Consider the following 22,088-nt stretch of genomic DNA (forward strand, 5'->3'; position numbering starts at 1 on the left):
TTCTGAAACATAATCTGACTTTTGGCATAGAATTGAGAATTTAAAATAAAATGTTTACAAATGCAAGTCAACTGACTGTAAAAATGGATGTGTCATGATTATTCATGATTGTTGATTTTAAGTAGTATTGTTGTAACAAGCGTAAATTAATCAAAATGGTCGCACTAAAATGATTCAACACTCAATTGTATATTTTGCAAAATGTGGAAACGTTCAATAAATAGTGTACTGCTTGTGACTGTTGTGTTGAACTATTTAAAAAGTCTTGTAATTTTGAGTGCAACTGTACAACAATATTGTCTGATCACTTTGTGCATAAATGCTATTCTTGTTGATATTGGGCATAATGTTGGGGGGAAAACTAAACCTTTGGCCTTTCACTGAACATTTTTTAGTTAACTAGTATGTAGCAAATAGATGACATAATTGGCAAGAGGCTATCTTGGGAAATGTTTTTAGTGGCTCTCTCGCAGAGAAAAAAAAACTTTACATGAATAGGCGGCCGAACTGGACACTTTTGAGAAGCTAAATAAATAAATACACTATTCGTGCAGCTGTTTAAACATGTGGCTCATTTACTGTTTTCATCTAAAGCCAAATTGTGACCTAAATCCCAACCAGAGAATAAAAAATGCTGAGGGAAAGGCATATTTTTTCTACTGCTGCATTATTGCAGGGCATATATTTTTGCCGAATTTCAGGAATAGTCGCAGAAGCTGAAGGGGCCATTTTTTTCCACAAAGGGGAACATTGAGGGATCAGCACTGAGGCATGTGATGTCAGACTTGGAAGGAGGGTTCATGCTTTTTAATTGAGTTTCTGAGCAGCTGGACAAGTGTGACACGGGCTAAAAGCTGGTACAAGTCCAGTTATCTGTTTTTATTTAACATGGCAATCCTGTGGTGCAGATTGGGATTGTGAACTGGAAACCTCTACTCAAGTGTATGTTTTTCCTTTGGCCCACAAACACAATAAAAAACAAGCCGATTATAAAGACCAGGGGGGGGCAACTTTAGCTGACCCACATTTCTGATGCAATGGGAGTCAGTAGTGTGTCTGACAATTGACAGCCTCCATAAGTGACTCCAATTGTTGCGCAGCTGCTACTGAATTGTACGTCCACTCCTTCTGCGGCCCTCTAATTATTCAGTCATTTTCTGCATATCTCTGCCTCAGCTACAACTTTGTGTCTCTCTGCAGCACAGACACTTTTGGCGGAACGTGAAGATGATTTTGGACAGATTGAGAAGAGTCAAAGAGGATCAGACAAACTGCTCCACTAAATCTTTCCAGTTGAGGATGTGTACTCAATGGTAAAACATGTGCTCTGTAGGTCACAAAAAATGTTCATTTGTCTAAAGAGCAAGTAAAAGGCCACTCCTTGGAAACAGTACAAAGTACATAAATCTGGTCACGATCAAGTTGATGTGGGGAAGTCATCTGGATGAATCCAGAAAACAATGGAGCGTGTTACTAAAATGATCCGACTTCAAGTCCCGAATAAAGGCAGTCCGAAGTTCTTTTCCTATGGCAGCTACATAACCCAAATTTGTATGGCAGTCAGAATGCGCCACAGTATATTACTAACTAACGTATACTAATGAAGTGATAAAGTTATAATTACAGTAAATATTTGTTTGACAAACCAAAGACCATAGATAATACAACAATCCAATGAAAAACACTAAGTAAAAGTAAGCCTTCTTCTGCCACTTGACCATGTATTGTTACACCCGTTGGGCAAACTAATTCATTGCGCTGTTCGCAACCTTTAAACCTGATGCAAAACCCTGGACCACTCAAATATTTCATTAGCATAAATAAAGGCTTAACAGGAGGCAGGTTCAAATATTGTCTCAATAGCAGAACTGTTATAAAAGACACTGGTGATAACGTATCAAGTCTCTTAAAAGATGAGGAGTTAAATGTAAGATGCAAATTACTGAGCAAAAAGCAACTAATACATTTGTAAGAACCTTATACAGTGGTGCCTTGAGATACGAGTGACCCGATCTTTTTTTTTCGAGATACAAGCCGTCACTTGGCCGGTTTTATGCTTTGCTTTGCAGTTTTGTGAGCAAAAACTTGAGATACAAGCGCTACTGTATATGGTGGCACCAAACTCAACTCACTTCACTACCAGCAAAGGTTTGGCCGAAAGTGAAACTTTTGTCAAAAAAGAAGCTTTAAGAAGCCACTCCCAGGTGACGTATATTGCCAAACTAAACATAAAACAAAGACACTTACACACGTATTTAAAACATCCACGTTACTTTGCCTTTGGAAAGTCCGCTAGCTTGTGGCAAACACACAATGGAAAATGCTGTAGATAGGTTATAGGCTAACAATGTAGCATTATTAAAAACCATGAAGGAACAGATATTTGAAGACAAATGGTACCAACACATGTAGATAGACGATATAAGAATAGTCACAGGCCTATATTCTTTATCGGGAAGAAGAAGAAAAAAAGCACACATATAAGAATGAGGGCAATGTGAGGCTGGACTGGAATAATGTCATTTCCATTCATTTCAATGGGGAAAGATGTTTGAGATATGAGTGGTTACGGAACAAATTCAACTCGGAAGTCAAGGCACCACTGTATTTAACAATGCAACAGGGGTGATCTTATAAGTTAGATGGCATAGCATATTAGTCAAAAGAAATTTACAGTGAAACCTTGAAAGGTCGAACACAGAAATTCCAAAAAGAGGAAAAGGGACATTTCAACAATCTGAATGGCCATACAAGTACACCATTAATATTAATATGTAAAAACAACCCAATTTAAATAAAAAAAAAAAAACACTCATAACACCTACTGAACTAAAATGACAAATGAGGAGGGCGTTGTAAATATGACAAAACCTTTACACAATTCGACTTTTGAGGTTCCACTGTAAACGTGATTGATTAATGCTGTAGGATGCCACTAGTAGTAATCAAGCGGCCACATTGCAAGTCGTGCCCAAGTGAGATTGCTGCAAATCCCGCTCACTCCATCAGCACAAGTGTGGTTTCATGCAATCAAGGAAAAGGAAAAATCAAGGACAACCACTGCAAGTGAATGGAAGTGGATGAAAAGCTCCTTTAGTCCAACCTAAAATCATACAGGTACATCTCAATAAATTACAACATATTTATTTACATTTATTGAGACGCACCTGTATATTAAAGCATTATTAGTCTTTCTAAGAGCAGTGTGGATGGAAGCAGAGTGGGTAGAGCCCCCTTTGTATTGTAAGGAAGGTGAGTCAGGTGAAAAGCTACATTCTACTCACATAAAAGAGGGCTCCACTCTGTAGGACATGAGGGGATTCAAGTGTTATTCTCATGGAGAATCAATATTGACAATGTCATGATATAAACAACTTAAGAACCAAAACGCAGCCGACGGTGATTATAATAACAGTGTACCATTCTTATTGGTCCTACATGCTTTGCAATCTTCTGTAACTTGAATTATTGCTAGTGGTTCGGATGATAGGTTGAAATGTTTGTAAATGGCACTTAGAAAAGGAACCCATAAAATACCCCAAAACGTACGTTAACTGAACCCCCCCCCCCCCCCCAAAAAGACAAGAACATAACTTTACATAATGGCACATTTACATATACAAGGTATGTACGTGAAACATAATCATGGAATTTTTAAAAGGACATGCCATCTTATAAAAAATTCACCGGTACTTACAACTGCATTTTGCGCCTGATAGTAAAAGAACAAAGTAAACACAATAAATTCCATGTTTCAGCGTTGTCAAATCTGTTTTCCATGGATGTTTCAATTTTGAAAACTGTTTACTTTTCACCAACTAAATACCGACTGGTGTTAACCCAAAATTTGACCGATATAGTGAAAGATTGTTTGTTGCATGCACATAAATGAAATGTATAATGAAAAATAGAGACTTGCCTGCAGCTTCACTGGCTTAGGAGATTCTGGCTGTTTGTTACAAATAAACAAATTGCAAAGTGTTAGATTGCATACAAAGATCTGCTGTCTAAAGCCATGGAGCGTAACTCATTGACTATCATAAAACCCAAACCCTACAGAAATCCCAGCGTGACTGTCACTTATTTATGTGGCCATCGATACTCCACTTAATTTGTTCAGTTTCTTTGATATAATATTGTTCAGGTAATACTCACAGGAATGTTGTGGTCTTTTCTTCCTTTGTGGGAGGAGGCAACATGCGCCAGGTACTGGATGACTTTCTTTGTGTTCTCCGTCTTGCCAGCTCCAGACTCACCACTGTGTGAGACAAAAGAACATGAGGCTCATAAGAAGCTTTGCAAAACCCCTGTCCTGGAATGAACTACAAATCCATCCCATCTCAATTTCTGCCATAAAAAACGCCAATAGAGCAGAGACCGCAGTACACATTTTGCAGACCCTGTCAGATTGAAGCGGCACTATTCTCAACATTAGCAAAAACACACAGGGCTGCCTAGGACTAACATGCGTCTTTCTATGAATTTTATGCATTGGTCTAGCTTAGCAAGTTTTGGTTTTGTAAATGTCGAGCTTGCTTTTTGCTGCTCCCACTGCGGTGTTGCAAACAAAAAAAGCAGGGAGGAAATCCTCTAAAGTACTGTAAGCCTTTTTAAAAAAAAAAAAAGAACTGAGGGACAGTTGAGATTTAAAGGATGTGTGGGGTTTTACCGTGAGTGCAAATTTGCACAAGCCAAAAATGCACAAAATAGTTTTGGACTCTTAAGGGTGAGCGAGTGTGTGTCAATTTAAATATGTTTAAAGCACAGGTAATGGTGGAGGGATTAATACCAATGAAGGTAAAAGTCCTGGGTGTGACATTCCACATGTAATCACATCTTGTATATCATGTATATATTTCTACAAAAAATAACCTACAGTATGGTTGGGCACGTAATATGACCAAGTATAGCTCTACAACATCATGTTATGACAAATAACATTTTTAATATATACTGTATAACACACTACTGTACATCACTAGAGGTTGTAATAAGCACTGCAGTTTTTCCATGCGCTGATGTCCTCAACAGATGATGAGAAGGCAAAGGCCCGTTACCGGTTTCAAGGTACACTGCGATTTTAAACATGTTGCGGTTTCAAAATTGCAAAAACCTACCATCAGCAGTATTAGTTTTTGGAGTCGTCAGGGCAAGCAAAGAGACGACCCCTCCACTTCCTGCTGCTGGTGCAAGCAGGCAGTGAGTACGACGACTTTTCCCCTGATCAAATTGGGATATATATATTTTTTTTAAATCTTGGTAGAAGAAGGATATGCAAAACGTGTTTACGAAGAGAGGCAAATTCAAGGTAAGGTTAATGCATTACTATAACGCTGTCTTGAAATTAACATTTGCGACCAGCTACCAGAGTTATCGTAATTTCTTGTGTATAATGCGCACCCCCAAAGTTGACCTCAAAATTCTGGAAAAACCCTTCTACCTATGTATAATGCATTTTTACAATGCATGATTTTGCTTCTACTCATATGATCAAAACAAAACAAGTATTTTTTTCAAATAATTATTCTGACGTTAAGTTAAAGTAATACTTTTTTATTTACTTGCTTGTATTTTGAAATTCACAGCCTTACTTTTATTTAGTCAATGAGAAAACACAGTTGTGCTCATATGTTTGATTACCCAGGCAGAATTTTTAAGATGGATACAATTCTTTAAAGAAAACATGAAGGGCCAGGCGAAACACATTTAATATTATTTGAATCGGATTCAAATTGAACTGTCAAGCATTTCAGAAAAGCATTATCATTAAACAAAACATAACCATAAAGAAATGAATGATGGTTGTTGTTCAGTCATATTTAAAAAAAAATGAATATTTCACAAAGTCTGCCAGGGTATGTAAACTTATGACCATGCAGTCATATGTACCCCTGTCATATTGGAATGAAAGTGTAGGCAACATCTTTTTCATAACCTCTAGGTGGCGGCATATTAGAATGAAAGTGTACACCTTTCCCATAACCTCTAGGTGGTGGTGACATTGGAATAAAAGTGTACAGCTTTTTCATAACCTCTAGATGGCGGCATACGTTTATAAAATGTGAAAGTGTTTTCATTTCCCCCCCTATACCTATGTATAATGCGCACTATTGACTTTTATTTGAAAAATTGGGGGGGGGGGGGTGCGCATTATACACGAGAAATTACGGTAACTTGTCTTGAAGCAAATACTGTAACTAGCTAACTAGCATTGCTAACATCAGTTCGTTTCCGCTCTAACGTTACTTTCCAAAGCGGAGAAGAGCATCCAAGTAGCTCCCAATTTTCTGAGAAATTAATACTTTTACTTGTCTACATTTTAATTTTATTTAAAAAATTTCAATTGCTTACTTTTTTTCACGCGTACTTATGTATCTACGGAGCACAATCAATAGGAAAAAAAGCTGTTATTATATCCAACCATTTTGAAATAATTATTAGTTTTAGAGTACCGTAAAAGACCGTGATACAGTGCAATCACAATATTTCAGTTCACAGTTATTATACTATCAGAATCTGATACCGGCCCATGCCCAATTATTAAATTAGATTATTGTCTGATGTAAAATGTTAGACTACAAAAAAAAATCACAGTTGGTAAAAGAGCAACTACACTTAGGTATTTGCGGCCAATGTAAAAATGGAAGGACAAAACCAAGACGCCTGCCTCTATTTGAAGAGCAGGGCTGTGGCATGGTTCAGGTCTTGATAACTTTGGAATTTTCTTAAGCTTCATTCCTGTCATCTGCACACTCTTGTTAGTAGAAAGGCCAGATGGTTGTGAGACAAAAATGTCAAAAATGCTTTTCTTTTAAGTAACAACAGTCTGGTCAGTGTCACAAGGACCTGAAGCCACAGTCATGACCTTGGCAATATAAATTGTATAAACAGTAGTCGACTACAGATTCTGGAGACTCACGTGCAAAGAATGGACTGGTCCTCTCGATCTGTGGGAAACAACAAGGAGATAGATATAAGAATAGGTCAAACTCAGCAGTCTGTCTTTGACACTGTCTCTAGTGGCCCTTTGATTGACAGTGGTCAGCATCAAGACTTCAAGAAAAGTCTAATCAGCGATTTTCAGAATTGAGGGATATATCACAGTTTCTAAATTCAGGTGTTTAAAAAATTAACTCCACAAGACTCCAACTGAAATAGCCTAACCATGGTGCTGAAGTGACACTGTGAAGCCAAACAACTGCAAAAGTGAGATAAGAATACTGGATAGTCACCAACAAAATAGTCACACGAAACAAGCAGAGTATTTTTTCCAAGGGAGATAGTGTCCAGCTGGAAATCATGTACGGTATTTCTTCAAACAGTGACCTCCACTAATAGACAGCTCCAATTAATCGCCAAGTGTGTAGTTCACTTCAATAAACATGGGCAAAAGTATCATAACATAATAAAAAGAAAATGTTTCATAATACAGGCTAAATTTGGAATTAGATTATTTGAATTATGACAAATTGTTAAAAACAAATGATTGAATATCTAAGATTATTTAATATTACTACAAAGGCCTACCACCTAATAAATGACTTAGCCCTAATAAAAACCTGGTACTCACCCCCAGGCCACTTTATGAGGAAAATAGTTTTCTCCTTCAAATTTCCTAGAGATTTGCGAAACAGAGTCACAGTGTAGAGTTGATGTTGTAAATATACACTGTACAAAATATGAAGGAATAAGTTATTAGTAAAACATAATTATCGAAGCACAGAGGGCTGGAGGGAAGAGAACCTTCAAGGGGATTTCAATGGCTGGCGTTCATTCATTTTAAGGGGGAATAGTTTGAAAAAGACTTGCACTAACTGTCTTGTGTATATGTCAACGTATTGCATAGATGCTAAAGCACTAACAGCTTGACACTGGCAGAATGACAGGGGTGAAGTGCTGAGTATGTGGAAAGGTATCTGAATGAGGACACAGCTGGAGGAATCGTCAGGGACAATCTGGATTTCCTGGCGTTGACTGGGAACTTCCTGCAGTTAAATTCTGTGACAAGGGGGCACGACCACACACATACGCACTTGTAGTCGTTGGCCTTTTCTCAATACCAGAGTTTGCAAGAAAATGCATCTGAGCTTGGCGGCTGTACAGTGGATATATAAAATCTACACACCCCTGTTCAAATGCCAGATTTTTTTGGTATAAAATCAAGACAAGACTGTATTAGAGTGGATATACTGTTCAGGTCAGAAGACTACTCTCTTAAAAAGTGAGAATGCAGTTTGACGGTTAGGCCATTTGAATACTAGAAGCACAGCTCGGGAGCTGTAGTTAGCATCAAACTATTAAACAGTTGCTGGTCCAACTCCAGGTTCCATCGCAGTCCTGTCAAAGTATCCTTGAGCATGATAAGCCACCAAGCATTCTAGATGAGTTCAGCTGCGGTACAATTCCGTTATATCCTGCATAAGCTACGTAAATAGTCATCAAACATCAAAGCAGGGAGACGCCACAGAACTCGCCAATGAGTTAAACCGTTCAAGTTGGAATTTTTTCATTTTCTGAGCCGCTTCTCCTCACTAGGGTCATGGGCGTGCCGTATCCTATCCCAGCTATCATCGGGCAGGAGGCGGGGTACACCCTGAACTGGTTGCCAGCCAATCGCAGGGCACCAAGTTGGAATTTCTTTTCAGATTTTCCGGGTTGGTGTTCTGTATATATGGCAGTGACACAGAATGGGGGGCCCAAGGACAACACCTGTATAAATGGTTAATGTCGGAATGACGGGACATTGGTTTGAAATTTATCCTGGAAGACATTTTTGGGATCCATGAGAAACACAAATAGAAAGTGTTAACAGAGTTTGAGAACGGTCTAAGCCGAGTAGAATCTTTCCAAAGCCAAGTTATACAGTATGCTACTGTTTAAACAAGCCCCTTTATTCCTGTTGCTATCTAAAGCAACACACCAACACCACTCAGATAGCTGCTGTTTATCAGACTGACTGCAGACACTGTGGAAAGATAGATCCTGCCTCTTCACTTCCATATCCTAACCATTCAACCGCCATTATATACTGGATATAATGTAAAGGAAACAGACAATTTCGGAATCTTTGCAAATGAGGACCAAAACAAACACCCCACAATTTTCCTATAATGATACTTGATGGTTACAAGGGCAGTTTGTGGGCTGTGCATGACTAGAGGAGATTGTGTCAATTTCACGTGACTCAGGCTACAGCATTGACAATTAATTACCCTCCAAGATATAAAAGCCACAATTAACACGAGGTAAAAATGTATAATGTTTTCACTACAAGAGATAATAGAGACAATTTTACTAAATCATGATTACAGAAAAAGAGTAAAAATAAAATAAACTCAGACTACAATACATCCAATGGCTTAAATCAGGGGTGCCAAACTCAATTTTTTCATGGGCCACATTATAGTTACGGTCTGCCTCAGAGGGCAGGCTGGTTATGCCTGTGAAACCATAGAATTCTTTAATTGCCTCATTTTATTATTACATATAGAGTACACAACAGATTGATGGATAACTATTTTTGAAATCACAAGCCAAGCATAATAGTCTGTTCATCTATTGTTAACGTTACTGTAAAAAGTGTTTTGGAATAAATGCTTAAAATATCTCAATGTAATTATTTATTACATATGACAACCTGAAATTTGGTACAGATTTGAGCAGGAATTATGGAAGTTGGCACATATGATTTGCTTTCACAGGCCATATAAAACGATGGGACTGGCTAGAGCTGGCCCCCGGGCCTTGAGTTTGACACCTATGGCTTAAATAATATTACTTCCTACTGAAGGCTTATTTATACTCGCGTGGACGGCGACCCCGCTGACGTCACTGCGGTCATCCGGCGCGTAGTTTGCCTTTATACTCAAGCACAACCAACACGCGCACTTTTGAAAATATACTGCAGTTCACCTCCAGGTCAAGGGTGTCACTACTGCTGGTGTCACAACAGTGGTACTCCACAGGGTGGAGTTTCCTCTGCATTTTCTGAGCCATTTCCGGTCGCCGTTATTACTTTCCTTTCAATAACAAGGAACAAAGCAACAAGTATGGCGACCGTGGAACAGTGTCTGCTAGAACAAATGGACCAAGATGACCAGATGATACGTTTAATTATGATGCAAAATCTATCGAGAAGGCGGTGGCATAGAAAAAAAAACATTTAAATAACATAGGTGGGCAAAAACGTATGCTCGATTTTCCTCCCAAGCTGTGTTTATACACGCAAACTGACATTTATTAGATTTCACCCACAGAAAGTGCTGTACGCGTGTTGTCAAATATCAAAACTATAGTATTACATGACTGAATTTAAAAAGCACTAAAAAGTACTCCTGATTTTTTGTCATTCTTTGCACATTCTATGGCTGTGGTGTGTGTTTTGTGATTGCCTAGTAAATGCTTGTACACCATGATATGATGGTTCAGTAAGTTCTACTAAAAGTTTTAACGACTTGAACCACGCCACCGTAATACGGTGCATCTTCCACATATCAGGAAACACTTTTTACTGGAAAGAGGTGACTGATTGACATGGGTGTCAACAGTGTTTTAAAAGTTGAGTGGTGAATTGATTAAAATAATTAATTTCAGGGGGGAAATGACAAAGAGCACTGGTGTCAGTTGAGTTTGGGCTAGTGTGTGTCAGCCACAATTTTACAAATGGAAACATATGCAGAAGAGATCCTCAGTGTTTTCTTTCCAATGTGGAACATTTTTGACGAGAAGGCTATGGAATCTGATAGGGAGATATACTGTACAAGGAACAATAATATTTTTGATTTCAATCAAGGTATTCATTCAAACTGAAGAAAAGCATCTCTGCTTTATAAATACATCTTGTCTGGTCTATAACAAATCACTTCTGACAGGCAGTAAGGTAGCCAAGAGCTGAATGGAAAGGAGAAAATGGAAAAATAAGTGACTGACGAGGTGAAGATGAAGACATACTTCGGTAGTATTTCTATTTGTCCTAATGCCTCCCTGCCACTCTCAATAGACTTGGCAACTAGAGTGGCAAAAAAAATTGGTGCACTGAAGACCGTATTGATTGGTAATATACAGTTAGGTACTGAAGTAATTGAATATTTTACGTGATTGTAAATAAACACAGAATTTGCAATAGTTGAATGGGAATGGACTACAGTATGTGCCCCACGACCATGAGGTACTTCCGATCTCGCCAGTGATCAGCGAATGAGTTTCCGGTTAACTTTCTTCACCACTCACAACAATGGGAAAATGAACGGACAGAAAACCTCGAGTGCATCAACTGCCTGAAAAATGAATAAATATAATATGAAATACTTTTAGTTCCAGAAAACAGTGGGTGGCTGAAATGAGTATTGCTGTGTGCCCCTTTGCACCGTATTGAGTCGCTATAATGTAATATGGTAAGCGCGTAAACTAGGTTTCCATATCATAAATTATGACCGCTGCAGTCCCAGTTCTGGAGGTTCCCACTTGAGAATTTGCTCACATTATATATATATGTAAAATGAGCACATTTTCCTGGCAGCTCAAGTCAATCGATATTACCAAAAGATACACCTCTAAAAGTCGCATTTGAATTCAAATTTTGCCATTCAAAACACAACACTAGCTACTTCCTACTGATTGCTACTTGCTCCTGGCATATGGGTTACACCATTCACATCACATCTGGTCCAGTTGTTGTGGATGAACAGCACAATTGTTCCATTGATTTACTATCAGTCACTGCTCGAGAGCTATTTGCATTATCTTTTAGAAATGTGCTGAATCCCAGACATTTCCTGTACGATGTATGTGGTGTGGTGTACTGAAGGTTTTAGGTTATTGGTTCAAAGGGCCATGAGAGCTGTTACCGTGTGCTAGAATTGCTACCAGGTGGAGCAAAGCCTTCTCTTAATGTATGCTTTGTTATTACAGACATTCCCAAGCATTTTATCAGACATTCTTAGCTGTGCTTACGCCATACACTCAATGTTCAGTGTCATGAAGAACACATTGCACTCGATTAACAACTTCTATTGATGTCAGTCATACTTTTGTCTTTTGAGATAAAGCCTGTCTTGGAATGGATGTCAAAGAACCGTCCTCTTGAAAAACCCTCTCTGATCCAAGATGGAGGTTGAGAGACATCAACCCAAGGCTGTGATTAAACACCAGGGAGACTCAAGGAGGGGGGATTTCTTACTGAAACAAAGACCCCCTGTTTCAATATCCCACCTCGGGACCCTTCAAGGGCTGCTCATGCTTGCTTGAAACCCATCACTGCTGACATAACATCCTTCAACATGCTTCTATTATTCATAAAGCACGGCTAGAGTCCGTGAAGACTCAAATAGCCATATCATATAAGGAGAAAAATAAGGGCACTGATCAACAACAGATGTGCATTTAGTTTTATTGGTCTGCTTATGCACTCTGTTCATCTTAGGTAACACCCCATTAAACAGCCCATCAGAGCGTCGGTGGGCTATACAGCAATGTAGAGGTAATTAACAGATGCCTGCGAGACTCGGAAACCCGTTAGCCAATAACAGGATTCCATCATTTGCTAACAGTTCCAAACGTTATCCACTGTTGAGATGGCAACTGCTGCTGCAGTCTAAACACAATCGTACAAAATAATTATATAACAGATATTGTGGTGTGACTACTGAAAGTGTTATTTTCTGACTTCTATACTTACCCTGGAAACCCTAATATGTAAGTCCAAATGGCAACATGTCATGTTGTCAAATGGCGGTATAGAATTACACACTCTGGACTTGTTCCAAAATGTATCAAAATTTGCTGAAACTTTTTAATGGCTTTCCGACCATCTTCATAACAACACAAACTAGATAATCGCTAATATTAATCAGCTTGTTGAGATGCTCAGGGCCACCACACAGCAGCTGGCGTCCACTAATCTCCAACCTACAAACCTCTTTTTCCAAGCACAACACTGTTCACTCTAATATGATCACAACAGGAAATGGGTTGGAACGGTGGTGCGTTAGTGTTTCTCTCCATGCTCACATTACGAAATATGACATTTGTGCAGGTTGCATATTAATAATGAGAGGGTACGATATTTTCTTTGCGCTCGTTGAAAACCTAGTATTAAGAGGTGGACCTACCAGAAACATTTGTGACATCACTAAAGATATGAAAGGAAATCCTAATCCAAGATTCCGCAGACACAAGTAAAATGCAGAAACCGGAAGCCTCCAGAACACAAAAGCGTGCCTCAGTGATAAAAATTCCACTCTCATTCTTTTCCCCCCCAGAATCTGATTTCCGGTTTTAATAACTTTTTTCCCGTTCAATAAAAACCAAAAGCAAATGACAGTTATATTATTCAAATTTGGAGAAAGTGGCCCTTTTAACATAATCCTAAATACATTATAATAAAAACATTTTAAATGATAATTAAACATCAATAACTTAACAAAAATATGACTTTTAGGATTAATATATAACAGCAAAACTGTGACTGAACATAAGATGAATAAAAATTAACTGTTGTCCCCGAAAGTGAAAATAAATACATAAATAAATCCTGCATATAGTATATAATATTCCACCTACATGCCAGTTAATAAACATTTTTGGGCAAGGAAAATAAGGCTGCTGAGAACATTAGAATCAGAATCAGCTTTATTGGTCTCTTAAGTATGTTACATGTAACAGTGTCACCCCTACACTAAAAACCGTCTCTGATCAGGCACTTTCTTTTTATTTCTAGGCTACACTAATCAGCCGTGGGAAGGTTATTTTACGCTGCTGTAATGTTTGGTGAACTTCTAGATACTCTTATTGGAAAGTCACACCACGGGAAGGAGCCAGGTAAAAAGCGATAGATACATTGTGACTTGATGGTAATAAACCCCGGTGAAGTGTGTAATGCATTTGGATAAGTATTTATATAGTTTGTCACAACAGCTGCTACCGCGGTACATTGCAGTGGCTCAAGTGTGTAGATAAATGACTGCTTTTTGCTTTTGCATCTTATAAACTGGCACCATGTTTTTGACCATGTTCAGCCCACAAGGCTCCTTTCTTGTCATACATTTTTAAAAAAAATGTGAGATTGTAAAAATTGTCTGTTTCAACCCTTACCCTAACCCTGAACCAATCCAAAATGATGGACAAAACTATGCCTCTTTAGCAAACTAGCTCGCTTCTGTTCAACGCCATATCTTCATTGTAAACAGTCTGCATCAGCAGTCCACAGAAGCCGCTAAAAATAGATTTTTAAAATTTTTGGGAAAAAATGGGAAAAAAATCAGTGACCTCAAAAAAATATTAATTGATTAAATTAATAATCGTCAGTTTCTATGTTAAACTAGTCAATCGGAAATATTTTGCTTATACTGCTGATTTTCAATATTAAAGGGACAGGCATGAAAGTATAAAAATAGATTATTAAGTTTTGCTTTGACAGGCTTTGAAGCCTGAAAGAAGCGACAGGGCTGTCCAGTTTGTCGCCACCATCACTCGCCAGCCACAATGGGCTTATTGTCGAGCACAATGGGGTCACCCTCTGTGTTCTTGTTGCTCTGAGCCCAGTCAGTCACTGTTCACTCAAAGTGTCGGGAACTTCGCCAACGACAAGGATGCTTGAAGATGCAATTCAGTGGGCTTCAGTCACATAATTCAGTCACAAGTTTTGGGCTGACGGGATACAATCAATAAAGCTATTTTAAGGTGTTTTGAGTCACCATGGAAGAGAGATTTAAACTAAGCTTACAAATCGAATAGCCTGGGGTGTAGTTGCATAGTCCTTTGTTTCTCTAACAACTAAACAGCACCACATGATGAGTAACATGTGTTTGCCTTGGCTAAGCAGCTAACACACAAAGGATGCAATCTTTGTGTGGACGGTACAGCCACCAAGACGAAAACAAGCAATTGTTAATCATGAGAAAGAGACATTCTCTGTCTTAAGGCTGAACCAATATTCTTTTCTAAACCTAATGAACTCATCTAAGTACAATGAGTGTGACATCAGCTGAAGTTATGATCACATACAGTGCAGGGATATCAAATATGGGGAGCATATGGTGTACTGTATTTGATTAAAAATGATGCTACTGTACAATATAGGCCATTTCACACCTGGGTACAGTAGTGTGTGACAGCAGCCGACTTACCTTGTAGCATGCATCTGTAAGCAGACTCTGAGATGGCGTAGATGTGAGGGGGCATCTCGTGCCTCTTTTTGCCCCGGTACATTTCCACGATGTTCTCCGAGTAGATGGGGAGGTTTTTGTAGGGATTTATGACTACACAGAAGAGGCCAGAGTACGTCTATTAAAAAAACAAAACAAAAAATGAAAGTCAATGCAATTCCGGTGGTCACCAGTTAATATTTGATTACTTGCTTTTACTACATTAACATGGGCTGCTTATGCTGAACACTAATTGGAAAGCGTCTCAGCACAAAAAAGGAATATATTAGTTTGCAGTTATTAGCTGCTTCCTGGACACATTGAAATGAACTTAGTATCAAAATTAACAAATTGGGTAGTTGGTGAACATGCTTTTCTTAGTGGTGTTAATTCTCCCCTGATATCTATAAATGAGTGACTGAAATAAGATGCCGTAATGCGCAGCATGTAAACAGACATGCAGACCAACCGGCCCTTATAGGGTTAATCCCTGAACACTCCATTCAGTCAAGAGTGTGTGAGGCTGTGCAGTAGACACCGACGGGATTAAGGCTATTTCGATCACATATCAATGACTGGGATCAAATCTCTTGATTCATAAGGCAAAAAAAAACCCCACTGTGCTTTCACAGTACTTTCCTCGCTTATCAAGGTGCGATTAATTAAATTCATAGTTTAGATATGCGTCACGGCAGTGTAAGCAGAAAAAAAAACATGGAATCAGATCTCTGCATGGTAACCAGACAGATAAAATAATTACAGTCATTGCTAGCTGGATGTCAATAAATGCGCACAACAAAGACATATACACAATAACATACACACACTAATTTTGGATATGGGTCACTTGTCAATAGATGGTCAGAAAAAAAGGGATATAGGCACTAAATTGGCCACAAGACCTACAGTTCTAACAAGAAAACTGGTGGCAAACAGTTAACCCTCAAACCATCATTAGAGAGCCATACGTAGAATTATTCAATTTGGGTTGGTTTGTGTGGGCTTGCTGTGTTTCACTACTTAAATAATTTAAGTGCAAATGTGAAACGTACCTTCCAAAGGAGTTCATGCCACTGTAAACGGTTATTACACAACACATTCCCATTGAACATTCATCATAGCTACTACTGAATTGTCCCTAAATGAGTAGTTACAACCACTGCTATTGTCACTGTCGCTATTTTCTTTGTGTGCTTTGTGAACACAAAAAAGTCAACTAACCAGAGAAACAGTAGCCAATATAGCATGTTTGTTTTCATTTACAACTTTCAAATGTACATTTTAAGGACATTTTAAGTTAGTCGTGCAATGCGTGTAGAGTCTGTGTTCTTTTGAGATCGCCAGATGGCCACCGGTACCCCTACCGCTCACATCTCTTCCATTTGAGCAGACGGTTTTGACAAAGACATGTGCTACAAGCCAACAACAAACAGTATTTGTCTCATGCTATGTAAAATGACTGTTCGGAACTAATCATGCTAATATTCAAACCTTTTTAGCTGGCATCGACTAAACCTCTAGTACATATTGTGTGCCACAGTAACCCCTTCATGGACCCCCTACAGTGGGCACATTGCCAGGCAGACAGATCACTGCTACCGACCCAGCATGGGCCACGGGCAGTGTGGAGACAGGAATGACTCAGCTGGCTGCCCTTGACAGTGGATCCCAGGGGGTATTTGTGGGATTAGCGGGCCCCTGAGGGCAAGAGGTTGGCCGCCTAGACGGGCAGCCATGACTGGACCCCAGCCAATAAAGCATTTATTATTTTTTTTTCTCAGAAAATTGCAGAAACTCTATAGTCTCATTCGCTGACTCCGATGTCGCTCAACAGGCCAGGCCCCACCTTTTAAAGTCACACACCTTGAGTCACAGATACAAAAACTCTGCAGCCTTGTACACTATGCATCATCAATGCCACTTAAAGATGAGCGTGTAGCAGCTTAATAAGCAATAATACAGACTTGCATCAATAATACAGAATTGCACTGAGACCTGTTTAGACAGCTGCAATGATGATCAAAAAGCAGAGCAAAATGATATAAACTGAGAGACTCACATTAAAATGGACATGTGTGTTCTTATTGCTTTTATTATACATGGTGTACTCCAGAGATGTCCAACACACCACATTACACTCATAACCATAACTCCTCCCAGTCTGTGTCTTGGCTGAACTCTGATGTTGACCACACACATGCATAACATTAAACGACAAGTTTAACATTTACAATTGCTGTCCAAATCGTTTTCAGAGAAAACAATTACTCTTAACACACCCCACACCACAGGCATAATGTCTCAGGATAATCTTTCAGAGACATTCAATAATCAGGCATTTACTGACTTTAATTGCAAGGGAGAAAAAAATGCTGAAATTTGGCTCAATATAAAAATATTAATACATATTTTGTTAAACCATAACAAAAAAAAAAGATTGATCCAGTTTTAAAAAAACAAAACAGGATATGTGCTAATTCAGTGCCTAAACAGCAATTATAAGGTATACGTACTACGGTATAAATGACCGTGAAAATAAATAGTTTTAACTTGAAGTGGGGCAGGACTCTCACAACTATAGTACATTTACTGTAAATACAGTGAGAATTCACACAAATGACTCAATACACTATGCTCTACTGAACATACTTTCTTTTCTACTGGGGCTATTATGAACTGTCCAAACAATACAACAGAGAGGAATAAAGAATAACGTGCGCTGGTTTTGACAGGTTTACTTTGCAAGTCGATTTACAGTGTGTGCCCCTCATTTTCTGCTTGCATCCACAAAATGTTAAGCTAGAGGCCAACGTGCTACTAGGAAAAAAAATGTTAGTTTGGAGCCCTGAAGCTCTGCCTACTCAAGCCAAAAACACGGGATTAGTGACGAGTCAACGTCCAGCTCTAAATGTCATTGTGGAGTAGTAAAGTCGACGAATCTGTATAACCACTAATTGTATACCGCACCTAACTAAGTTCCAAGCACCTTTACAATGTTGGGTTCCCTCTTTAACAGTAATCATCAAATTAGCAGAGAACTTGTAGAGTTGTGCTATACAGCTGTCGACTGACAGTGAAAAACACCAAGTGCTTACTTAAGGCACTTTGACTACGGTGTGACTCAGTAATGGTTTGTAGATGACGGATTTGTCTGGATTTATTCCCTCTTCCATTAACAGAATGTTCTCTTAGAAGAAAGACCAACTGTGCTTGACATGCACGCTACTTAATTTTATGGATATATAAACAGTTAGTTACACCAGCTAATCCCTGCTCCAACAAGAATATTTGCTATTTTTAATGTCAGCTCCATTCCTTTGCTATCCCATACATTCACAATAGTGCAGCAAGAAAAGCTCTCCATGTGTGAAACCTCTGCCAGTGTCTCAAGTGGCCCACTCGCTCCAAATCGGGATTATTCCAAGCATGCAATGTCACTAAGTGGGTCATAATCACAAGGGGGAATGGACGACTAGTGTAGGACATGATGATGCCATACCCGCTGAAAGGGAAATCTAAAGAGCCCTTTGAGGAACCAGGAATACTACAAATTAGTGGTGATATTCATATGGGAATGTCTTGTTTCATAATAAATGTACCCCTGGGCCCAGTGGTATAAAAGAAAATACAGTAATTCTTCATTTGTCTGTGTTTACATTTTCACTACTCTCAGTGGCTCAATAAACTGCAATAATACTCTTTTTTCCCAGAGGGTAAAGAATAGATGACTGTGAGTATTTGATATTGTCTGTCTACATGTGTTGCTCCACCATTTGTGTTCAAATATCAGTTGCTTAAAGAATTCCAAAACCCCCTTGTAGCTGCTAATCGTTAGCATGTCAATGCCGTTTTCCATACTATGTTAGCAAGAAACTTGCAGAGCCTTTTTTTAGTAGTTGTTTTAAATACACATGTAATTGTCTTAGTTTTATGTTTACTTTGACAGCACAAAATCACTCCAGAACTACATCCTGATCAAAATAAAAAGTCTTAAGTGTGTTTTATTATTTAACTGTTTAATTAACAGTGGTTAGTTTATTTTAACATTTGTATGACAGCACAAAATGTTACTTAAAACCTGTTCACACAAGTTTCCAGAGTTTGATCCTGCAACTGATCCTATGGGAGATGCTGGTTAAAAAGTCATTCTGAAAAAGAAAAATGGTTTCTAAATCTTAATAAATTGGATTTTGTTCGACCTCGTAGATTCCACTCTATAAGGTTTTCATGGTTCTGGGGGGATTAAAACCTCAATTTTGAAATTCGAGTCCCCCTCATCATGCTTCTAATAACATTCTAAGAAAAACAAAGTGAGGGAGTGATTCAGCAGAGATAAGATGTAGGCATTTTTCAAGTGAGAGCCTAGTGGGAGTTGTTATCTGGGTGTAATGTGGGCCATTTCGAGATTTGCCAATTTCAGTAAAAAGTAAGGATGCACCAAAACCGATACCGTAAAAATTCTCAGATACTGTATGTACCGATACCGCATCTATACTCTGCAAAACGGATGATGAACTCCTCAGGTGGCGACGGAATTGCGGTGGCAGTATTTTGTAGATATTTTATTTAGGCTTGCAATTTGTTTGTTTGTGTTGAAATAGATTTACAATGTGTTTAAATAAGGTGAAATGTCTAAAATGCTGCTCTTCACCCATTGCAGGTGCGAATGGAACATTTCTCATCCAATAAATGGTGGTTCACTGTCAAGGACAAAAGTACTTACATAAATGAGGCCCGAGTAGTAGCGGTCCTTGAGGTTGTGCAGTACGGACGCTTCGTTGAGGCAGGTGAGCTCGGCCATGTCCTCCACCTTGCTGAACTTGGGCGGGTTCATCTTTTGGATGTCGTCCTTGTTGACCGAGGCCTTCTTCCCGTTCTCCGCCAGCTCCACGAGCACCTCCTCGCTGCGCTCCTCTCGTACGCTGGCCGCTTCGAAACCGTGGCGCTCCGACGGGATCCATACCAGCCTCTTGGCGGTCCAGTCGGCCTGCGAGGCCGGGTTGTAGACCACGGCGCGGTCCACAAAGAGGTACCGCTCCGGGTCCTCCTGCCCACTTCTCTGTGACATTGCAAGTGGCTACCAGAAGCAGCGCTCCTCACTTGGCCACCTGCAGCCGAGACACAAAGTATCATGGGTTATATAAGTTTTATGGAGTTCATTCACGCTCTAAAACTAAAAATGACTCAACAGCCTTGAGGGGGAAGGTTCCAAGATTTAGTCACAAGCTCTTAATCATAATTTTTAATAGCTGGATATTTGATGGACGCCACTGTAATGTTGAAAATAGCTAATAATAGCACTAGAATTGGGTTTGATTTGCCTCTAGGCTCTCGACTCTTTTGACCAGTTACAAGAAAAATAACTGTTGTCAACAAACCAAAAACATAATTGAAGGAATCCAAGAAAAAAATAAAATGTCAAATAAGTATTAAGGTAATTTTTTTTCCAGCCATTGCAACTGAAACGCAAATATTGCCTGTATTAAACCGACAACCCTTTTCTTTTCTTTTTTAAAGCATCAAACACAAGATAGCTGGACATAAACAGCATAATAAAACATACTTTTGCAAACATTCTAAGAACAGAATCAACAGATGTCTATTGCTTTGACGGGACTACACACAGTTGTCTGCCAAAATATTCTATAATAGCACAAGTACATTTACATGTGAGAAACTAACCAAATATTCATTTGCAATTCTTTGATTATTTTAAAGAGATGGTGCCAATATGTGGCATAGTATTCTCCTAGTGGTTGGCAGATCTGTCTCACATTTCTGAGGCTTTGGGTTCAAATCTTGCACCGTCCTTCCTGTGTGGAGTCTGCATGTCCCCCCCCCCCAACCCGAGTACTCAGGCTCCCACATTCCAAAAATATTTACGTTATGTAAACTCTAAATTGACCATAGGTGTGAAAGTGGGTGTGAATGTTTTGTGTCTATATGTTGACACCTCATTCACTTCTTTAGACAGCAAACTAGTAGAGACTACATCAACAGTGCCTCTGCGATGCATTCCATTTTCAATAAATTGCCAGAAGATGCTATTAATCGACAATCAACTCGACCTAATCAACAGAACTTGAAATCGATTTTTCAATGATTGTACTATGCCAATCCCTATTATTGATATTATTGACGCCATGACGTTTACGGATTCAATAATCATCCCCTCACTGTTCTGAAAATATTTTTTTCACAAATTGTATGTTTTAAATGAAGAGAAAAAAATGTGTGAGAGTAAATCATAAAGAAAAGCAATCAGAGACCTCTGATTGACTTTTATGTAAAAAAAAAAAAAAACACACATGGGTGATGCATCTGATGAGATAATCAAGTATCAAACTAAATATTTCTAAAGAAATAAGGCAAATGTAATGTTTCTGCTTCACTTAAAATATCCCTCATACATATTTAAGTCTGTGTGGACGTATTGATGCCCACACAGACTTACGAAGGCCTCCATCCCTTCACATAACCAGCCCACATGTACAGTAACGTAACCATTTGAAATCACCCATGGAAACCTCGACTGCAGTGTACAAAAATCATTTGAGATGCTTACGTAACATTGTCTATCATTTTATCTAAGAAGAGACTCTAAGAAAAGCTGACTCGATGTGTGTGTGTGTGTGTGTGTGTGGGGGGGGGGGGTTATAGTATCAATTAGGGGTGTAACGATTATTCAAATATCTCAAATAATTTGTTTACAAAAAAAAAGGTTGAAGTAAAATCTCTGCTTCAACGCATCATAGGGATCATTTTTCAGTTTCTGTTACTGGAGTCGCACGCACCACTGCATCTGTTTAGAAATAGCGATGGTGGCAAGCCAAGAGTCCATAAAAGACAGAGAACAGCCAAAGTTTGGGATAACTTCACACTTAACAAGAAGATAACGTGCAATGTGTACCACAACAACACGTTCACACTTAACAAGAAGATAAC

At 38.9% G+C, this 22,088-nt stretch overlaps 1 protein-coding gene across 3 annotated transcripts in view; it reads right to left on the reverse strand.

The window, feature by feature from the left end:
- LOC133477204 (myosin-10-like) overlaps positions 1 to 22,088 on the reverse strand; it is a 53,782-nt gene that overhangs the window by 27,725 nt on the left and 3,969 nt on the right. For 2 of the 3 annotated variants that reach the window (XR_009788257.1, XM_061771709.1), the window contains exons 2-7: positions 19,867 to 20,251; positions 15,126 to 15,282; positions 6,920 to 6,947; positions 4,156 to 4,258; positions 3,920 to 3,949; positions 3,285 to 3,302 (exon numbers count right to left, since the gene is read on the reverse strand). Coding sequence is in view for 2 of the 3 variants with exons in the window: in XM_061771709.1 (XP_061627693.1) it covers positions 3,285 to 3,302; positions 3,920 to 3,949; positions 4,156 to 4,258; positions 6,920 to 6,947; positions 15,126 to 15,282; positions 19,867 to 20,211 (681 nt within the window). In the remaining variant the exon portion in view is untranslated. The remainder of the gene's footprint in view (positions 1 to 3,284; positions 3,303 to 3,919; positions 3,950 to 4,155; positions 4,259 to 6,919; positions 6,948 to 15,125; positions 15,283 to 19,866; positions 20,252 to 22,088) is intronic. The other variant, XM_061771710.1, reaches the window with a different exon arrangement.

Source organism: Phyllopteryx taeniolatus, chromosome 4, assembly GCF_024500385.1.
Source record: "Phyllopteryx taeniolatus isolate TA_2022b chromosome 4, UOR_Ptae_1.2, whole genome shotgun sequence".
In the NCBI taxonomy this organism is placed as follows: Eukaryota; Metazoa; Chordata; class Actinopteri; order Syngnathiformes; family Syngnathidae; genus Phyllopteryx; species Phyllopteryx taeniolatus.